Source organism: Lepidothrix coronata, unplaced genomic scaffold (genome assembly GCF_001604755.1).
Source record: "Lepidothrix coronata isolate B3197 unplaced genomic scaffold, Lepidothrix_coronata-1.0 Scaffold182, whole genome shotgun sequence".
In the NCBI taxonomy this organism is placed as follows: Eukaryota; Metazoa; Chordata; class Aves; order Passeriformes; family Pipridae; genus Lepidothrix; species Lepidothrix coronata.
The window spans coordinates 732,957-751,925 of record NW_016690362.1 but is presented as its reverse complement, the minus strand read 5'-3'; the positions used below and the strand labels follow the sequence as shown (position 1 = coordinate 751,925).

General features: G+C 42.7%; 3 protein-coding genes across 3 annotated transcripts in view; all 3 read right to left on the bottom strand.

Moving 5' to 3' along the window:
* Nucleotides 1-3,062: 3,062 nt before the first annotated feature.
* LOC108505038 (synaptojanin-2-binding protein-like) lies at nt 3,063-11,560 on the bottom strand. Its single transcript, XM_017830636.1, has 4 exons — nt 11,430-11,560; nt 7,542-7,678; nt 5,947-6,042; nt 3,063-4,492 (listed from the first exon to the last, which is right to left on the bottom strand). Exons 1-4 carry the CDS (start codon nt 11,494-11,496, stop codon nt 4,352-4,354), a joined length of 441 nt encoding a protein of 146 aa, XP_017686125.1. The 5' UTR covers nt 11,497-11,560; the 3' UTR covers nt 3,063-4,351.
* The window catches only part of MED6 (mediator complex subunit 6), a 30,657-nt gene continuing 19,254 nt past the window's right edge, over nt 7,567-18,969 (bottom strand). Inside the window, exon 9 of the mRNA XM_017830631.1 lies at nt 7,567-7,678. The gene's annotated coding sequence lies outside the window, so the exon portion shown is untranslated. The remainder of the gene's footprint in view (nt 7,679-18,969) is intronic.
* On the bottom strand, nt 12,178-18,935 carry LOC108505033 (disintegrin and metalloproteinase domain-containing protein 20-like). Its single transcript, XM_017830627.1, has one exon. It carries the CDS (start codon nt 18,918-18,920, stop codon nt 16,617-16,619), a length of 2,304 nt encoding a protein of 767 aa, XP_017686116.1. The 5' UTR covers nt 18,921-18,935; the 3' UTR covers nt 12,178-16,616.

Sequence of the window (18,969 nt, the reverse complement as noted above, 5' to 3'; positions counted from 1 at the left end):
AGCAAATTATCTGCTCTTTCCTTCATCCTGAGTATGGGAAAGTTACTTCCATAGGTAAAACCCACATCAATAAATTAGGAAAGAGGATAGGAAAAAGACTGGCTCATAAAGCTCACCTGACCTGATTCTTACCCTAGTATCAGCTTCTGCCAGCAAGAGAACAGATGAAGTTTACTGACCACTCAGATATAATCTACTTAGTACTACTCGACATGCCGATACATGCATTGTTAAAAAATCAATCCCATACATTATCAAAATGCATCCATTAAACAGATAAAGAAGCCGACAATCAGGAGATACCAACAGCTACTGAAAAATCATAACTTCCCCCATGGAGGGAAGTTGCCCCCATACCAAACTCCATTCGGTATTTTAGCTGATGATCGAGCAGAATTCAAAACCAGTACTGCTAAAGGTAGTGGGCTTGTAAATAATATAGCAGACAAGGCAGAGAGAGTAACCTGGGCTGGTCAGTGCACACAGCCAGGGCAAACAGGAGGTGCAATGATTTAACAAAATGCTAAGTCAGACACCTTCCCCCACACTATGCAGGTCACATAGAGTATGAACAAGGATTTAGAAGTTGGAATACTTAACACTCATTTCTGGTGTCACGCTACAACCAAGCAGAATTGCTCTTTTGACCTACAAACTGGAATTAAGAGAATTTACCCCTCATGTGGCAATGTTGTTTTTTCTATGGTTTACAGATTCCTTAGGGCACTTGAGACTGCAAATGAAGAAAGGGAAAGCTCTATGCAACTCCTAAGATACTTGTAAAAGTTATTTAAGAAAAGCAAGCTCTTAGGAATTGGTGCTTAAATTTTTTTTTGCACTTATCTGTACCTTAACAAAAAAATTTTAAAGGTTTGTAGATAAAAATTATATTAAAAACTCCTACTATAGGGTATTAGCATGGTCAAAAGTGAGAATCCCACGTGGTTGGGGTGTCTGGATTGTACAAAGCAATATGGAAACCGGAAACAGTACCGAGCCACAGAAACTACTCGAACAGAGAAAGTACCCTACACTGAGAATCTTAAAGGGCTCAGTTGACTTCTTTTCTTAAATATAATGAGCGAGGTAAGGCAACTACAACACGCAAATCCCCTCAAAGGGAGGGACTATCAGTTACAAGAGGCCTCATTAATCCAGCACAGAACCACCTAACAAACCAGTTGTTGGAACCTAAAGGCAAACTGAGAGCAACGCACCTCTCACTCCCACACACTCCCTTCTAGTTTGTGTTAATTAAAAAGTGCCAGAAGTAGGACACCTACCAATCTTCAGATCAAGTCTGGCTGTTTCTCACAGTTTCTCACTGTTATGTCCTAGTAAAATATTTATTATTAGCACATACAATTCTGAAGACTCTGAGATACAAAAGCCTAGAATATACAGGAAGTCAAACTAGACAGATGTCTTTAAACTAGGAATATGAAAATCTAGTCTTTAGCAGACCAGTAAGTTCAAAATACATTTGAGGGACCCAGATGAGAATGGGAGAGAAACATAGGGATTTAAGAGTTTCAGCTGCCCTCAGTATTAATGGCAAATGAGCTCTTAAAAAAACAAACAAATGAACAGTTAGGTTGTTTTTATGTTTCTCTCAAAGATTTCAACTTACCTTTTTTCTAAATCCCAGAGATTTAAGTTGTAACAAAAGCTAAAATTCTCTCTGATCACTTGTACTTACAAGCTGTTCTCACTAGATTTTTTTTTAATTCACTTCTTCCACAATGATAGAAAATGTAGATACAGCATTTTGTGCACAGATTAAACTCAAGGCTACAGAAACCACACAGTGGAAAAGACTGGAAAAAACAGAAAGTTTAGATGAGACAGTTAAGCTGCTGAGAGAAAGTAATACAAGACATAGTTCACAGGAGAGTTCGGAGCTATTTTCCACCTGGATTTTGTCAATAAATGGGACAAGAAGGGGCTGGGGATTGGAAAAGGGATTGTTTGATACTCCCTAGGCACTAGTTTGAAGGAGGCAGACATAGAAAGGTGTTCCTGACTGTTAGACTGGATGGTTTAAATTCTGAGTAAAAACTACTACTCAAATTTCTGGAAAAGCTACTGACTGAATGCTGCAGTACTAAAATCATTCCATAACTGTGAAAAGAAACCCAAAGGAACACTATGCACCAGAAAGAGCCTTTTCTTGGTCAATAAGTCACACCATTATCTGGGCACTGGATATAACCCTCTCCCTGCTGCAACACAGATGGCAATCATGTCCGAACAGTATCAAAGTCCCAAAGCTGAAAGGTTAAAAAATCAAACAAGCAAAAAACCCCACAGGCTTTGCTTTCTCTTAGGTCAATGAGAAATGAGTGAAACTAACTTCCTTCTGCAAATCCTCATCCTCCTAGCCTGTTCCATATACTCCTTCTCATCACAAAAACTTAGCTCAGGCAAGGGCTAACAAGATGTTTGTTCCAGATGGGCCATTTCCTTACTGTCTGCATCTTTATTCTGAAGGATGCAATAAAACACCATCGACTGCTAATCATCCTTCATAATACACACATGTGCTCCACGTGGACACCACAGCCAAATATTCAGAGAAGGTCACAGACAAACAAGCTGGTTCATGCTGTACCTGCAACGATCTGTCTGAACAGCAGCCCTGCTGCTATCAGGCATAACTGGTTCACAGGCCAAGGCAAGTCACTGCATGCATCAGCTCAGGCCATCCAACACCAATACACATTCAACAAACCTCAAGTCTGTTCTTAAAGTCCCCTGAGAACATGGAGCAAAATTCCTCCCATTTCCTCTTCCCACTACCCTAGAGCAGTTTATAGGCCAAAGCAGTATTTCATGAGGTTTAAGTGCTCTGAGACTCCATGATGATTTAGGAACGCCATGTATAATAGCACACCGCTTCTATCTCCGGCAGACAGCAGGACAAGCCCTGAGCAAACACCACAATTTCAAATACATCAGCAATGTCCTGCTAGAATAATAAAGAACAGAGATAAGTAAAGCAACAAGACACCAGTTTTTCTTTGTTTGAATACATATATTGCATATGTGACTGGTTTTTTTTGGCATCATACAGACCAGACCATGCATTCTGCTTTTCTTTTACAAAAAAACCCAAAACATATTGATTTCTTGGAGACAAGAGAAACAGGTCTTACCCCATAGAGCTCATATCAGCTGGGGCATTTAAAACTATTCAAATCACAGTGAGGAGAATGAGATCCTGCAGGTAAATTCAGCAATGTGCTTTCCAGAGCAATGGTCTCTCCCTCTGGTTTTACTTGCTAAGGTTTACCCTGACTTAAAGCTGTCAGTCTATCTCCTGAACATCATACAACACAAACAAGCAATAGCCAGGATGACCCCAGCCTGCTCTCAGTTTCTCCCTTTCAATCATCATGAGATGTTCTAACTGCAGAGAGCAAGTTACTTTATCTGAAGTATTCCCCATGAAAAAAACAACCCCCAAACCAGACCTTTAACCTGAGAGATGCAGACTTCAATCCAGTTGATGAATGGAGGGACTTCATTACTCATCTAAAGGCTCTTCTGCAGCTTCAACATGCTTAAATCTCTTGCCTCCACTTATCCTTGTGAATCAGTTGTCTGCCTGTCTCTCTCTCTCCAGTATGCTACTATTTTGCGGAAAGCTTTCTCTTACAACCCTGACTCAAGAATGAGCAGACATTTTGACAAACAAAACCTTTTTCTAGTGGCAGGCTATCTTCTATCTTTCCACAACTGGCAAAATACCTCACCAATACTGCATATTACTGTTAAATCAGCAGCTACGCCAATGATTTTACCTGCAAAACCACATATTAGATTTTACACATTTTTCTTAAGGCATTTATTTAGTAACAACCAACAAAAATTCAATGGAAAAAATAATATACCCTCTGCATTGCTTCTCTTTATTCATGCTTCAGATAGGGATCATTAGTTTCAAGAAAAAATTCTGTGGAAACAAGGCAAAGCCTCTAGTAAATATTTTTGATTTAAAATCACCCCAACTCCCACACCCTTTAACCAACAGTTACATCTTAAAATGTGGAATAGATGAGTGTGTTTGAAAGTTCGTGGTGCAAAATAGAGGAGGATGGCAAAACCTCCTCAGATTTGTCCAAAAACAGCTATCCCACTCTTTACATAAATACAGTCTTCTCCCTTCCCCTTTTCCTCTCTGTTTCCATCAACCCTGCAACAAAATCAATATATAAGAACATCAGCAGCAGCTTTGATGATAGGCAATGATCCTTTTTGACATCAGTCTGTGACACGATCGTTGATTCTCTATCTTTAAATTACATCATAGTTGTGTAAAATATGCAGTGATATCCCAAACGTGAACTCTTCACATCCGCTGTCGATACCTCAGCAAGATCCAGACTGCTGTTGCGGCAAGCGCCAGGCCTGGCACAAGAATGGCTGCTAGAGGAAGCCCACCTGATTCTCCATGGCTTTGATGACCCACAGGGCCATTTTGTGGCTGCAACTACAAGGAAAAAAAGAAGTTATTTGTGTCAGAACCCATCACAGGAGAGCCTCCAGTTTGGTGTCTGGACCGTGTGGTTCTGTAAGGATGTTCGAGACAGTTTGCCCACTATCTGTGAACTCCACGCACGGGAAGGTTAAAACAGCTTTGGATGGACTGAGCTTAACTGCAGAGTATCCAGTCAGTACCAGGCATGTTCGTGTTTCTCTGCCACTTTGTAAACTAGGACTCTAACAAACTGAAGCAGGATACAGCAGAAACAATAACACACACATACCCAGTCATCCACTGATACACTTCCCACCACACCACTTCCTCCTCATTACCAGGAAAAGGACATCACTAGTTATCTCTGTTTTTCTTACCTACCCTCTACACTGGTCCAGAAGACTTACTCCTTTGCTAAGGGAGTAGAAAAGGGATCTCAACCCACCTCTCCACACCAACATGCTTCAGGTTGATCAGCATTTCTTTTGTCAATTTCAGTGCTAGCCAGAAATTAAGAATTCAATGCTAACAAAGGATTGACGATTCCTCTCTGTTTATATCTCAAATAGTGCCAGTACATTCAAACTACAGCAGTCCCCATTTCGTATTACCATAAAATCCTTTAGGTTGGAAAAGACCTCTAAGATCATCAAGTCTGGCCATTAACCCAGCACTGCCAAGTCCACCATTAAATTAAGCCCCACATCTACACATTTTTTAAATGCCTCCAGGGATGGTGATTCAACCACTTCCCTCAACAGCCTGTTCCAACATTGGACAATCCTTTCAAGTGAAGAAATTCTTCCTAACAGCCAACCTAAACTTCCCCTAGTGTAACTTGAGGACATCCCCTCTTGTCCTACTGCTTCTTACTCAGAAGAAGAGGCTGACACCCACCTCCCTACAACCTCCTTTCAGGTAGTTGTAGAGAGCGATAAGGTCTCCCCTGAGTCTCCTTTTCTCCAGGCTAAACAACCCCAGTTCCCTCAGCTGCTCCTCATAAAACTTGTACTCCAGACTCCTCACCAGCTCATTGTCCTTTTCTGGACACACTCCAGTGCCTCAGTGTCTTTCTTGTAGTGGTGGGCCACACACACATCTCAACACTAACATGAGTGATGACCTCTGAAAACAACAGAGGAATTCTGTGTCCAGTAAAATTTTGGTCATTGAAACAAAACTGGAGAACTTGAGATTCTCTCTTCACAGACAAACCTTTACCTCTGAGAAAGGAGATCTGTGAGCAAACACACCATACTCCAGCAAAACAAAGACAAAGTAATACACAGACAATTACAGCTGTGGCAACTAGAGAAGGCCATAGGTCAAACAAGATCTTTATATGCACATGTCACAGTGAGCACCTGGACATAGTACTCTTCTTCCTTATCAAATAGACAGCTACCAATCATAAAAACCAGTCTAAACTGAGCCAGAGATAACCCTAAGAAACAGGTAACACATACCCTGCGCTGAATTTTCAGAGACACATCACAGCCTGCATTCCTGAACAGTTCCACAGCATCCTTGTGCCGCAAATCCTTCAAGTCTTTGCCATTGACCTAGCAAAAAAGGAAAAGGAGAACCAGATGCTGAATACAAAAAAAGCAAATTTTTAATGACACAGGCTAACATTGGAAGGAGATAAAAATCTTCATCTTTCACAAAATTCTGTATTTGGGGCATGATACTATAATCAGCAATATCAATATTCATCCACTCATATTATAGATGTATTTTTATACGTTGAGGCAGAACATGAGAAACACCAAGCCAAAACACTGAGAGTACTGAAAAAAACTACCTAGAAGCAAAATCAGAATATAAGACCATAGTTGTGTCAATAGCAGCTTCTGATGCTGTTGCTTTACTGGAAACAAATCAAAGGTGTGATTCTGACAGCTAATGAAAACAAAAGAGCAGCTACAGCAAAATTATTATTATGAGTCTCTTTCCCACATTGTTCCCTCTATTGGTGCACCTTTGAAACCCCGCTGTTTGAGAAAGTGTTGTAAACATAAATTTAAAAGCACATTGATGTAACAAAACAAAACAAAAATACTTATATACTTATTGGCATCCCCTTGAAAGTGGTAGGATTTTTCTTAATTTAAAATAATATATCATGGCAGAAAGCTTTATAGCCTACTTGATTTCATTCACTAAGTGGTTATATTATCCTAATTTTTTATTTTCATCCCCATTACCCATAACTGTATCCCCTAAGATCACATCCAGTGCCTCCCTTTTCTTCATATTTAGATACCCCAAATACAAGTATATAAATATTAAACTGTCGAGAAAAGATAGGATAATATTCTCTATTTAACTTAGGATCATTTCATGTATCAATAATAGGTTCCAACTAGTGCAAGGCAGTCTATAGAGGCTAAAAATATTGCATGTGGAACATAATAATCAAGTGTAAAATAAAATTAAGGAGTATTAAAAGATTGTGTATCACACTAGAAGATGCTACTTCTTCACCCATCACTTTGTAAAGCATATTGTCTTGTATGATTGCCAGCTGACTGAAGAACCAGTGGGACTGAACATCAGTCATCTTAAAACATTTTTCTAAAAGGAGAAGCAGCCTGTATTATTCCTGAGGAGATGAAATGAAAACAAGAATTTTATGGCCTAGAAGTTTTATAGTTAAAAAATCCCCCTGAGCAAAAGGATCAGTAATCATGGATTACCAGTCAAAAATGGAAAAACTTTATTTACACGTGTGTAAATGATGATCCATTGTGAACAAGAGAAGTTCTGATGGATTCTATAACCTTAGGAAGGCAAGTCAGAGAGGAAACACAAATGCAGCACCATGGAGTGCTTCTGAGACAAATCAAGAAGGCAAAAGAGATGAGCACATCTGTAGAGGCAGCACTCAAAGCTCTCCCCAGAACCCCAAGATAGCTCCTCCATGAAGACTGCTCAGCATCACCTAATTGCATTCACCAAATCATTCCTCTCTGTGCAGTGATGGCAAACCTGCCTCTCATATCGCATCACTGATAACAGCACTTCAAGAACACACGGGGCGACAGAGGACAGGGCTTACCGCTAAAATTTTATCTCCTTCTTGTAATCGGCCATCAAGGTAAGCTGCCCCATCCTTTTTGATCCGGCTGACATAGATGCTGCTGTCATTGGAAATGTACTGCTGATCTGTCCCACCAACAATGTTGAAGCCCAGCCCTAAGGTAAGCCAAAGAGAAAACCGATGAGAAAAAGCTCAAAGCTTCAGATATTCTTGCTGTCTTGCTTATTGGGAATGCACCTTCCCACGATGCCCTACTTTCTTCACCACACTAAAACTCACAGCACATAAATCTACATCATCCTTTTAAACTATCACTGTCTAGAAATTAGTCTCACAAAACTGGTCTTGAAAGCAGAGGAGAGACACTAAATGCCTGAGGAACCAGATGGTTCATTTCACAAAACATGGTGAGCTGTATTCAGGGTGTTGGGGAATACTGAGGGACATGCCATCATTTCCGAGATGCCGGTTCAGCCCTCAGCAGGAATACACTTCTTCAGCACAGCACGAAGGAAAAAGAAATCATTTTGCCTTTCGCATGAGGCCATAGTAAATCATTACCTTTGAGCAACAAGAAATCATGCCTGACAAGCATTTTGTGAGCTGGGAAACAGAGTAAGGAACGGCAAGAAACATCAGACCCTGTCTACAGATGATGAGGAAACAGGCAAGTAGAACTGTACTAGGGCTCAGAAGGCTCCCCTTCCACATCCCAGGAGCTGGAACTGGTGTGCTTTGCCTCCAAGAATAAGACTAGCCTATATGAAGCTACTTCAAATTTTGTTCTGTTACATGAATTCAAAACATGACAGGAAATAAAGACAAAGTTTGCAGATTTAAAGCAAAACAAAAAAGAATGTGCATACATTAAACAGAACTGATGTCCACTTCACATTTTTGCCATTTTATATCGTTCTTTAAAGTAAGCCTCAGTTACAGATATCTAGCTGGATCCAGCTTCTGGATTAAAGTTAAAATTTCTTGCTTCATCAAAACACAGAAGAACAAACTGAATTCAGAGTCTGGGAATCTGGAAAACCACAGGTTACAAGAACACATTCCCCATTGCACATGCAGCTAAGATTATCTATAAATAATAATACATGACAAGGGACAGGAAAAATTCCCTAAGAAGAGGCTTGTAAAGAAATAAGGGAAAGAAAAGCTAAGGAAAAAGAAAAAAAAAAAATCAAATACACAATCAAAGCAAATGAAAAAAAAAAAAATTAATTTTTTTCTGACATAGACCAGTCATCCAAAAGTTATAGTCAAGAACAGCTGAAGGTAAATTCTGCCCATGTTCAGCCAGGCTGATTTATTTGTTTTCACTTTCTTTCTTCACTCAAAGTTGTGGCTAGAAACCTTGAGAAGAGGAGTTGCAAATGAAAGTAAAACCACCTTGTGCCTGCTGGGAAGCAGCATTTTAAATCAGTCATAGGAGATCAAAGGATTTACAAAATGAGTCATGTTATTTCAAGTGTGCATCTACAGCTCGGAAGTAAAGAAATATTAACTGCAATCTTGCCACACTTTTTTTTTCTTTTTTTTTTTTTTTTAAATTCCCTTCCTGGCAGCTTCAGACAAGCAAAGAAGAAAATGAAAGCAAGAGTAAATTGAATAAACACTGACTTTTCAACTAGACTAATATCTGTTCCAAGCAGGGGCAGTCGTGAACAATAACACACTCTTCAATGGAAATAAAAAAGAAAAAAACTAAAAATCCATAAACCTAAAAATTATTTGCCACAAAGCCAATACCCTGGAAACAGGGGAAATCAAAACTACAGAAAGTATAAGGTTTAATCAGCACTTATTAAAAAGCCAGAAAGAAGGAGCTAGAGTTTCAGAACATATTGATTCTCTTTCACATATATAAAAGCCCTCAAATATATATATATATAAAAAAGTATATATTTTGCAACTTTTCATCCACAATTGGAGAAATAATCAAAAGTCACAGCCTTCAGCAGCAGAGGCAAATCTTTGTGCCAAAGAAGCAGCAATTCATGCTAGACGAAGTTCAGTATTCACTGAACTTTTTCACTGTGTCTTTCCTTTCCAGCACTTAAACTTCCACTCTGGCTAAAAATATCTTCCCTATAATCCCTTGAGCTCTTACTATTCTCTCCCTTACAGTTCATGTAGCCATAGAAAGAGACACAGCACAGCCAGAAGAAAAGGAACAAGGGGAGGAAGGGAGCACATGGCACTAAGTCTCTTGTCTAAAAGGAACCAGAAGCAGAATGGTAAAGCTTTAAAAGTGGGCTCTGGACTAAACTTCTCACCCTCCCTGAGGCTGCAGACCTCTCTATGCCTCATTTACCCTCCCTGAAACTAAAAAAGTCCCTCAAAAAGACATGAAAAAAATTATAATTGCCAGGATTAGAAAAAAAAAAGAACTGAATACAAGGAAAGTTGAAAAAGAGACATATACACACCATTTTGCCACTGGAAATACATTCAACACCTCAGCAAACTTTTGCCAGAGATGTTTAGCATCAGACCTATTTTAACAAGTTGCAGTCAAAACTCTGATTTGAGAGACTATGGTATTACATTGTGCTTCACAGATAATAATAGTGTTTTGTTCCTTCCACAGAAATAAATTCGTATGGTAAGTACATTAAGGCCAAAAGGGGCTGTAGAACCTTCAAATCAAGTAACATAGTTAGAAGCCTAACTAAAAATGCACAGCCCATCTTAATGACCAGACTCAAATCACAGTGGCCACATCCAAGACCATTCTCAACTCTGCACTTCAACATTCCCTTCCACCTCTCTCAAAATTTTAGGTTCCCAAACGCATGGAAACAGCTTTCCCATCAGAACCGGCTTTGTTTAGCAAACAGTTTTCACTGACAAGCACAGCTTCATTAGCTTGAGCTCATGGCTCTACAGGCAGGGCTATGCGGCTTTCAGACCAGTGGCCATTCTGGTGAGCAGGGGAGGCAGAGGACTGCACCCCAGGCCCACCCTCTGGGTTCTGATTGCCAGCACAGGGGCCAGGACCTACCAAGAAATACGTTCACCCCAGAAATCAGAAAACGGCACATAGGCCAACGCTGTGGGTGCTGCAGTCCCTGGGGGGCCCATGGAGCCGAGGCCGGCCAGCAGCCGCCCCTAACAGTTGTGCAGACAGACAGAAGGGCTGCCACGTTTTCTTTTATGCTCGTTTTAATTAAAGACAAGGCCTCATGCACAGAAGTACAGCTGTAGCTCTGAAACCTCCCTGGAGTCAGGATTTTGCTCCAGAGGTTCTTTAGAGCCAGGATTTTGCTCAGGAGTTGTACGTTTGGTGCTAACTTGCCGCACTTCTGAAAGTGTGATTTGAATGGCATCATAAATCCTGAAAAGCAAAGCCAAAACAACGCCCCAAGGACTGCCCTGTTCCCTCTCCCCTCCAGCCTGTGCTACTCTCTCTCTCCACCCCGAAGCCCCTCGTGCTACCCCGTACAATGACCGCCGAGCTGACACTACAGGGCACGGTCACGGGGACACACGATTTTGAAATGGCACCTAACTCAGGGTATCCAACGCGGCTGGGCCCTCAACGCCTGCCACCTCACTTGGAAGCGACAGGAGCTCCACCGGAGATGGCAGCTTCCTAGGAAAACCAGAGGCGAGTTGTTCACGGGGACACCGGCCGGGGCTCCCGCAGAGGACCGAGCCTGACCCAGCCAGCTCTCCCTCACCGCAGGGCTGCCCGCTCTCCCTCCCGCCCTCGCCGGCACCCCGTCGCCGGGCCCTCCGCCGCCGCGCCGGTGCCCACCACGGCAGCACCGCCAGCCCCCGCCACCATCGCGCGCTCCCGCTCCGGCCTCCTCGGGGGCTCCGCAGGCCTCGGCGCGGCTGCCCCGGCCCGGGAGGCGCCCGGGGCCAGCGCGGGGCGGTCGCCCCCGTCTTTACCTGAAGGTCTGCGGGTGAGGCTGATGATCTCCTCGGCGTAGCCGCCGCCCGCCACGCTGCCGTTCATGCTGCGGCCTGATGAACTCAACACCCGGGACAGCCGCTCCCGTCCCCTCGGCCGCCGCCGCCGGGCCGCGCCGCGGAGCGCTGGGAGTTGTAGTCCGCGCCGCGGGAAGCGGTGCCAGGGCGTCCTGCGAGCGGCACGGCCCCCGCGCCGGCGGCCCGGGAGCTACAGCCGCCCGCGGGACGGGGCTGCTCCCACTGGGCCCTCGGGCCGCCCGCGACGGGCGCTCACTGCAGAGGCTGGAGAGGAGCGGGCCCGCGGGAACCCAGCACAGCGTCCTCCTGCCCCCCGCACCTTCCCCGGATCCTACGCGGCATCTGTGCCTGGCCGTGCTTTGCTCCCCAGGCTGGAGCTGGCTTTCTCAGGAAGGTTAAGAAGTAGGTGATTGTTGTCTAGGGGGAACGTAGCAGAGAAAGAGAGAGATATCTGACCTGTTCCCAGCCCTTTTAACTGGCCTCACAGCAAACTGAAAAGCAGATCAGACAGTGATGGGCAGGAGCAAAAGCCAAATGCAGGCAAATCGCAGAGAGAGTGTCTATGCCATTGCCTAGATATCCTGTGATGCAATAAAGTGATGCTCTGGATTCAGAAGCACAAATGGTACACACTGACTGCCACTGTTGGGACAATAAATACCTACCTATGCCCTGAACAAGGCATTTGGTTTGAGGATTTGAGAAATTTCCTCAAAACTCTACAGATAATTACCTAGCAATAAAGTGCAAAGTAGTTCAACTTGTTGTCTAACAGAGAAGCCACTTGAACCTGGCACTCTGTATGACGGGGATTTCTTGAACCAACAGATTCTTTGGAAATAAACAGCAAGGCAAAATTTATCATTACTTATTTCCTTATTAAACTGTATCCTTATCTATTTCAGCACATGCTACAAGTATGTCAATACAGACAATGACAACAGGGAACAATGAATAGGCCTGATCCAATTAAATTGCCTGATTGCTTGGCACTACAAGATCAGTCACATCTACATGTTGCAGGAACTTCTCTGATTAAAATGAGGACCAGCTGCTCTGGTCTTCAGTGTTAACACTATCAATCAGTTTGTTTGGTATTACAGTACAGATTTATTTTTGACTGCATTCATTCCCAGATGATCTGCATTTTTGGATTCCTGAATTTAATAGGGAGAGGCAATCTGGGTGATGGATCTCTGAATTAGAGGAAGAGCGTGCTATGTGCCTTGATGCTATAACATTATTGCTTAGTGCTAAACTGAGTGTTAGAACACCTGCCTCAGAGGTGGGAGACAGGCATTCAAGGTCCAATTACACCTGCAATGATGAGCAAAACCATGATTTGTCTGTCATGGGAAGACTTCTTAAAACAGTTGAGCACAGCATTCAGTTTCACATCTGTTTCAGTCCAGTTCACAGAGTTATGTTGTCCTGGATGTCTATACTTTTTGTGGCCATTAAATAGGAACACTGCACAATAAAACTTGCACAACAGTCATCCATTATTTTTTTCCCCTGTCCTGGTTTCAGCTGGGACAGAGTTCATTTTCTCCTTGGTAGCTGGTACTGTGCTCTGTTTTTTGGATTTAGTATGAGAATAATGTTGATAACACACTGATGTTTTTGTTGTTGCTAAGTAGTGTTAACCTTAAGTGGAGGAGTTGAGGACTTTTCAGTGTCTCATGCTCTGCCAGTGAGGCACAAAAGCCTGGGAGGGAGCATAGCCAGAACAGGTAACCTAAATTGGACAAAGGGATATTCCATACCACAGAACAGTCTAGTTCTAGACATATACATGTTCAGTATATAAACTGGGGGAATTACCTGGAAGGGGGCAAATCACATTCTGGGATGGAATAGGTATCGGCCGGTGGGTGATAAGCAATTTTACTGTGCAGGACTTGTTTCCTTTGGGTTCCGTTACTCTTGCCTTTTTTTTTCTCTTTTTCTTTTTTTGTTTTGTTTTGTTTCAATTATTAAGCTGGTTTTATCTCTACCCACGAGGTTAACCTTTTCTTTTCCAAATATCCTTTCCACTGGGTGGAAAGGGGTGGGAGAAGAGTGAGTGAGCAACTGCGAGGTACTTAGCAAACTCCTTGAAGATACAGACTGTTCCTTAGCAGCAGTTTAATGTATTTTAAAGATGACAATCTTGGTTTAGAACAAACCCAATTTTATCTTGATCTGAGATAACTGTGATATTAAGTGTTCTTATAAGTCTTCTTTAGCCAGGAAGAGATTTCAAACAAGAAACATGTATATATGTTGTATATTATTGTTGTAACTTACTCTTAGGCAGGTTCAGGCTTCACCTATCGCTAAGTAGCCTGCAACGTGTTAACAGCTACCTAAGACAATACCTTACTGCACTGGCACAGGCCACTTCACAGAATCACAGAATGGTTTGGGTTGGAAGGGACCTTAAGGAGCATCTAGTTCCAACCCCCCTGCCAGGGACAGGGACACCTTCCACTAGACCAGATTGTGTCTTCTTATTTCCTCCAGCACCATTTCAAGTACTCCACTGACCCACATCTCTTGGGAGACGGTGCAGCAGCATTTTCAGGCTGCCTCTTCCATGTTCAAGTGACTTATACATTAACCAAGTTCTAGCATTCATTTAAAGCATTTTAAAAGGTAATTAAAACTACGAGGGGAAAAAAGGGGAAACCAGAAAGATTAGGATTAAACTTAAACTTGAACCTTCCTAGCACCTTCAGAGCAGCGTCTTCAGAGTAGTGGGACATTTCTAACAAACTACCAAAGGAACCAAGTTATTCATAGCTATGGTAAAATCAGAAACAACAATATTTTCAAAGAGCAAACCTTAGCAAGGCAGCTCACACTGTTTATAAAACACAGACTAGGTTTGTTGGGATACGTGTTTGTCTTGCTTATATGGCCTAAGCAAAAACAGGAGAAAAGTGTACAGAAATACTCCTATCCAAAGCTCACTGAAAGCCTCCTCCCAACTAAGTAATTGTTTTTTTAGATCAATCTTTAAGCACAGAGAAAAATGGAAAATACAGCATTTTATTGCTTTGTCTTTTCCAAAACTACATTTGCAAATAAATGTTCTAGCCTAAATTGTGCTTTCATTTACACCTCTGTCTCTTCAGCATGCAGGTCTGTAAATAAAAACTCCCTGACCCTCTAACTTTTCTCTGGTCTCAGCACAGATCTATACTTGGCAATTTATGGTACAGTATCAATCAGCAATAGGCAGCCATAAAGATGGCAGTCTGAAACTTCTGCCACTCTTCATCTATTTAAAAAGCAAAATTTTAAAAAGTCTGCCAGTACTTACCAGTTGTGCATAGCTAGTTGGAAGGTGATGTGTTACTTTTTGTCTCTGTCTTTTGACTATCCCCCTTGTTTATCAAGTATCCCTTGTTAGCAACACCTACATTATGATTATTATTTCTCAGAGAACACTCCCCCTGTGCTCCCCAGAAAAAGGTCTCTGACTATAAGGAATAAATTTGGGGTGTTAGTCAAGGGGCAGTTATCTTGTCATTTGACATAAACACAGGATTAAGTTTTCTTCATCTAATCAAAATTATCCATGTTTTATCAAGACAATAAGCACAGCCTGCTGAGCAAACAATGTGTTACCTCATTTCCTCAGATAAATATAGATAATTACGTAAGGATCCATTTGCTCTAGACAAAAAGCCATGAAACACTGTGAATCACATCCTTTGTATTTCACATCCAATCATAATCTAAGCAGCCCTTTTTGGATATAGGACATAATTATGGAGAAAAAAAAAGTATTACAGGAAAATGTGTATTCTAAAAACATAAATGTCACATTTGGGAGGCAGCTAGAGTTGACCATCATCATTTGTAGAGTCACCAACATATTTCTTCCCAAATGTTGCAAGTATTGGGGTACTTATCCTGCCTTTATAGAATGTTTGCTAAAAATGTCCTCTTTGCTTCCTAAATACAAATAATTCTTTTGTTAGCAGAGAAGTGCATTATAGCCTTAATCCAGAAACACTAGACCTTTAGAAAAAAGGTCCGTAATCTGGACTACAGAATCCTCTTCATGCTGATCCGATAGAAAGATCTAGTAACTGCTATAATATAAATAATATAATTAACTTATTGAATGGGATTTCCATGTCCCTCATATTTTTCCAGAAGTTAGACACATTTTATCTTATGTTAAAAAAAAAAAGAAAAATACAGTGCTTCTGTGTGGCACTTTGTAGAGCTGCAAGGACACATTCTGTTATAGCATAAGAAACAATCACATCGTAGACCAAGAGAAACGTCATGAGAAAGTCAGATAAAACATCTATCAAATATTGTAGGAATTCTGGGTGGGGAAAACTCTTGCAGAATAGTTCCGAATACTTTAGAAATTCAGTTAACTTGTGCAACCCCACAGACAGCTCCTCTTAGTGACAATAAAATACACAACACTCCTCAGAAGAAGCCATCACTCAAGGCACTGGAAAATTTCCAGAAAATAAAGACAATTTGTTCTTGTGAAATGTCAGATTTGGTGCCACTACACTGTTGATGTATATCTGATGGTCAAAAATGTAATGCTTCCTGGTGTGATCTGGATAATCCTTCTCTACTGTCTCACAAAATGAAGACCCTGTTTCTTATGGTCTACCTCCCTCCTGAAAGGCTGCTCCCTGTAAACAGTTGGAAAACACCTGCATCTCACTGCAGTACCTGTTTCTTGCCTGTTTGTGTGTCACAGATGCGAATTAAATCATAGAATCATAGAATGGTTCGTGTTGGAAGGAACCCAGTGGAGACTGCAAGAGCAATATTTTCTCTTTAGTTGTTAACGAATGACAGAAGCAAGATGTTCACAAATATCTCTCTCCCTGAATCAAAGAAAGCATTAGATGGAGTAAATTGAAGCAAATAATTTATCTACAGATGATTTATCTTATCTATTTAAGAAGTTTTCATTTTTAAACTGTTGATATGAAGCATAAACACTCTACCTACAGTTTACCTAACTATGTCAATTTAAGAGCTCAGCGTACAAAGAACAGCAGGCCTTAATGCCTACATTTATTAATTTAAATTATACAAAGATAACTTTTACTCTGCATTTAATGATGTCATATGAGATTAGAGCTATTCGGAATGTGTTGAATTATTTTGATGATATTATCAGATGGCTTTGCTAAAGAGAGATTTCCCCAGGAGCATTGGTCTTCTTGCTTGTTGGTCTTCAGTAGATTTTGACTCACCATCAGGTGAGTCTTCTTTAGGTACTTCTGGTTTTTTCAGTCTTTGAAATAACTGCAGTATTCTGTGGAATTGGGCCTTTATCCTCCTAAGCCATCCTACTATTTCCTGTCTATAACGCATGGTAAGGTTTACTCCAAGGAAACACAGACAAAAAAAAGTAAGTAGTATTAGTCTTACTTTTGCTCTCTGAGAAATCTTCCTGGCTGGAGGGGGTCCACTGTCAATGCTACCTCCAAATCCTTCCGATTCACAATATGGAGGAGCCCGGCCATACTCGCAGTGACAGTTCTTATGATTGTTACACACTCCTCTGTCATGACACTTTGTCACGTTACAGTCGTAGTTCAGCACTGATACATTCATACACGTCCTGTTGATACAAAGCATATCGGTACCACATGGTGTGCCATCTTCCACAGCTCCCATGTCAGCTCCTGGCATCCCTACGTGATAGTCAAGACCCCAACAATTTTTATCTCCAACAGGAGTTTGGACTAGCGTTACATGGTTCTGCAAGGGAGGTAGTTTGACTATGTTTTCACACTGAATCCTACCACATAAGATATTCTCAATACTGCATTTTGTAAAATGGATATTGTTATGAATACCACAATTCCCAAACCGGTCACCTTGAGTATTCACTGCTTTGAAGCAATCTAAAGAAGCAGCCCTAGCTTGTTTGCCAAAGAGATCCTGGCACTGTTTACTGTGGGAAGAACATTTTCCTTGATAGCAATAAGCACCATCTTTGCAAGGGGTTCCATCTTGTAGGTAGACATCCAGTGGGCACTGAGGGGAAATCCCATTGCAATACTCTGGTAGGTCACAGCTGCCAGTACTTTCTCTGCAGAGTGTTCCTGCTGGAAGGACTTTACAGTTCTTGCAGCATTTTCCAGACGCACAGACTGAACCTACAGTAAGTGTACAGTTCGGGTGGCAACAAGGATCCTTTCTGCAGACTGATTCTGAACCACAGTCACATTGCTCTCCGCTTTCTAATATCTTATTCCCACAGTATTCACGCTTCGAGGTGTAGAAAGCGCCTGGTGGTGGTGGTTGACGAAGGCAGTCAGCGCCTTTTACAAGCAGGTCAAAGTAGTATTTGTAACTGCAGTCACTGAATGCATCAGTGTCAACGTTGCTTTCATACATAATGCATTTCTCTCGTTTGCATTTACAGTCTGGTTTATCATGGCTCATCCCAAGATTATGGCCCAGCTCATGGACAAATGTGACAAAAAATGCGGACAACTTTTTTTCAGTGAAGGAAGCAACAGCTGATGACCAGTGGTTATCACACACTGTCCCTATATATGCCAATCCCAGGGTGCTTCCAAAGCTCTGGAATGCAAATAAGTGAGCAACATCATGGCGCATCCGTTGGGACAGGTTTGACTTTCGCCAACTGTTAAAGTCACTGAGTACCTTGCTGAGAGATCTAGTAATATTTATTAAGTTGCTTTCAGTCCATATCTCCAATCCCATAAGAAACAGCCGGACAGAAAGCTGTTTGTACAGAATGTCCCCAATGTTGATGACTTCCATGACTTGCCTCAAGACTTCGGATTTATTCCTGCCCGACTTCACAAACCGCACATTGTCCACGACCACTGCTATCTTGACATATCTGATGTGTGTCCACCAGTCCTTCAGTTCCTCGTTCTCCTCCTCTGCCTTTGGAGCCTTGAACCAGGGCAGCACAGCCTTTTGGTGCTGCAGCATCTCAGGGGTCAGTCCGCAGGTGGGGCCCATGTGGTTGTTGGCCTCCTCCATGCGGTAGAGGATGTGCCGAAAGGCTGGATCGTTGGGGATGGGCTCGATCTGGAAGGTATCATCCTCCACCCAGAGCACACCGTGGAGGCCCCTGTCACAGGCACTGAGGGCCACCAGGGAGCCAGGGCTGCCCAGCACCTCGCCCTGGTAGAAGCAGTTGTCCCGCACGAAGGGGTGCTCCTCCCGGCGGGCCCCGTCCTTGCCATAGGTGACCAATGTGAAGGGCCGGGAGACCAGGCCCCGCCGGGGCTGCAGGCGCAGCACCCGCGGCCGCCCCGCTACCTTCAGCCAGTAGGTCACGGCCGGGGGGTCGCTGCCGGCCCGCGGGCTCAGCTGCCGCGGCACAGTCACCCACGCGGCGAGGGGATCGGCGGGGCGGGCCCCTCGCGCACCGGGGCACCCCGCCAGCCCCAGCAGCAGCAGCACCAGGAGCCCCGGCAGCGCCCCCATCGCTGCCGCCCGGCACCGGCCGCCCCCCCGCCCCGACCGGGGATGGAAC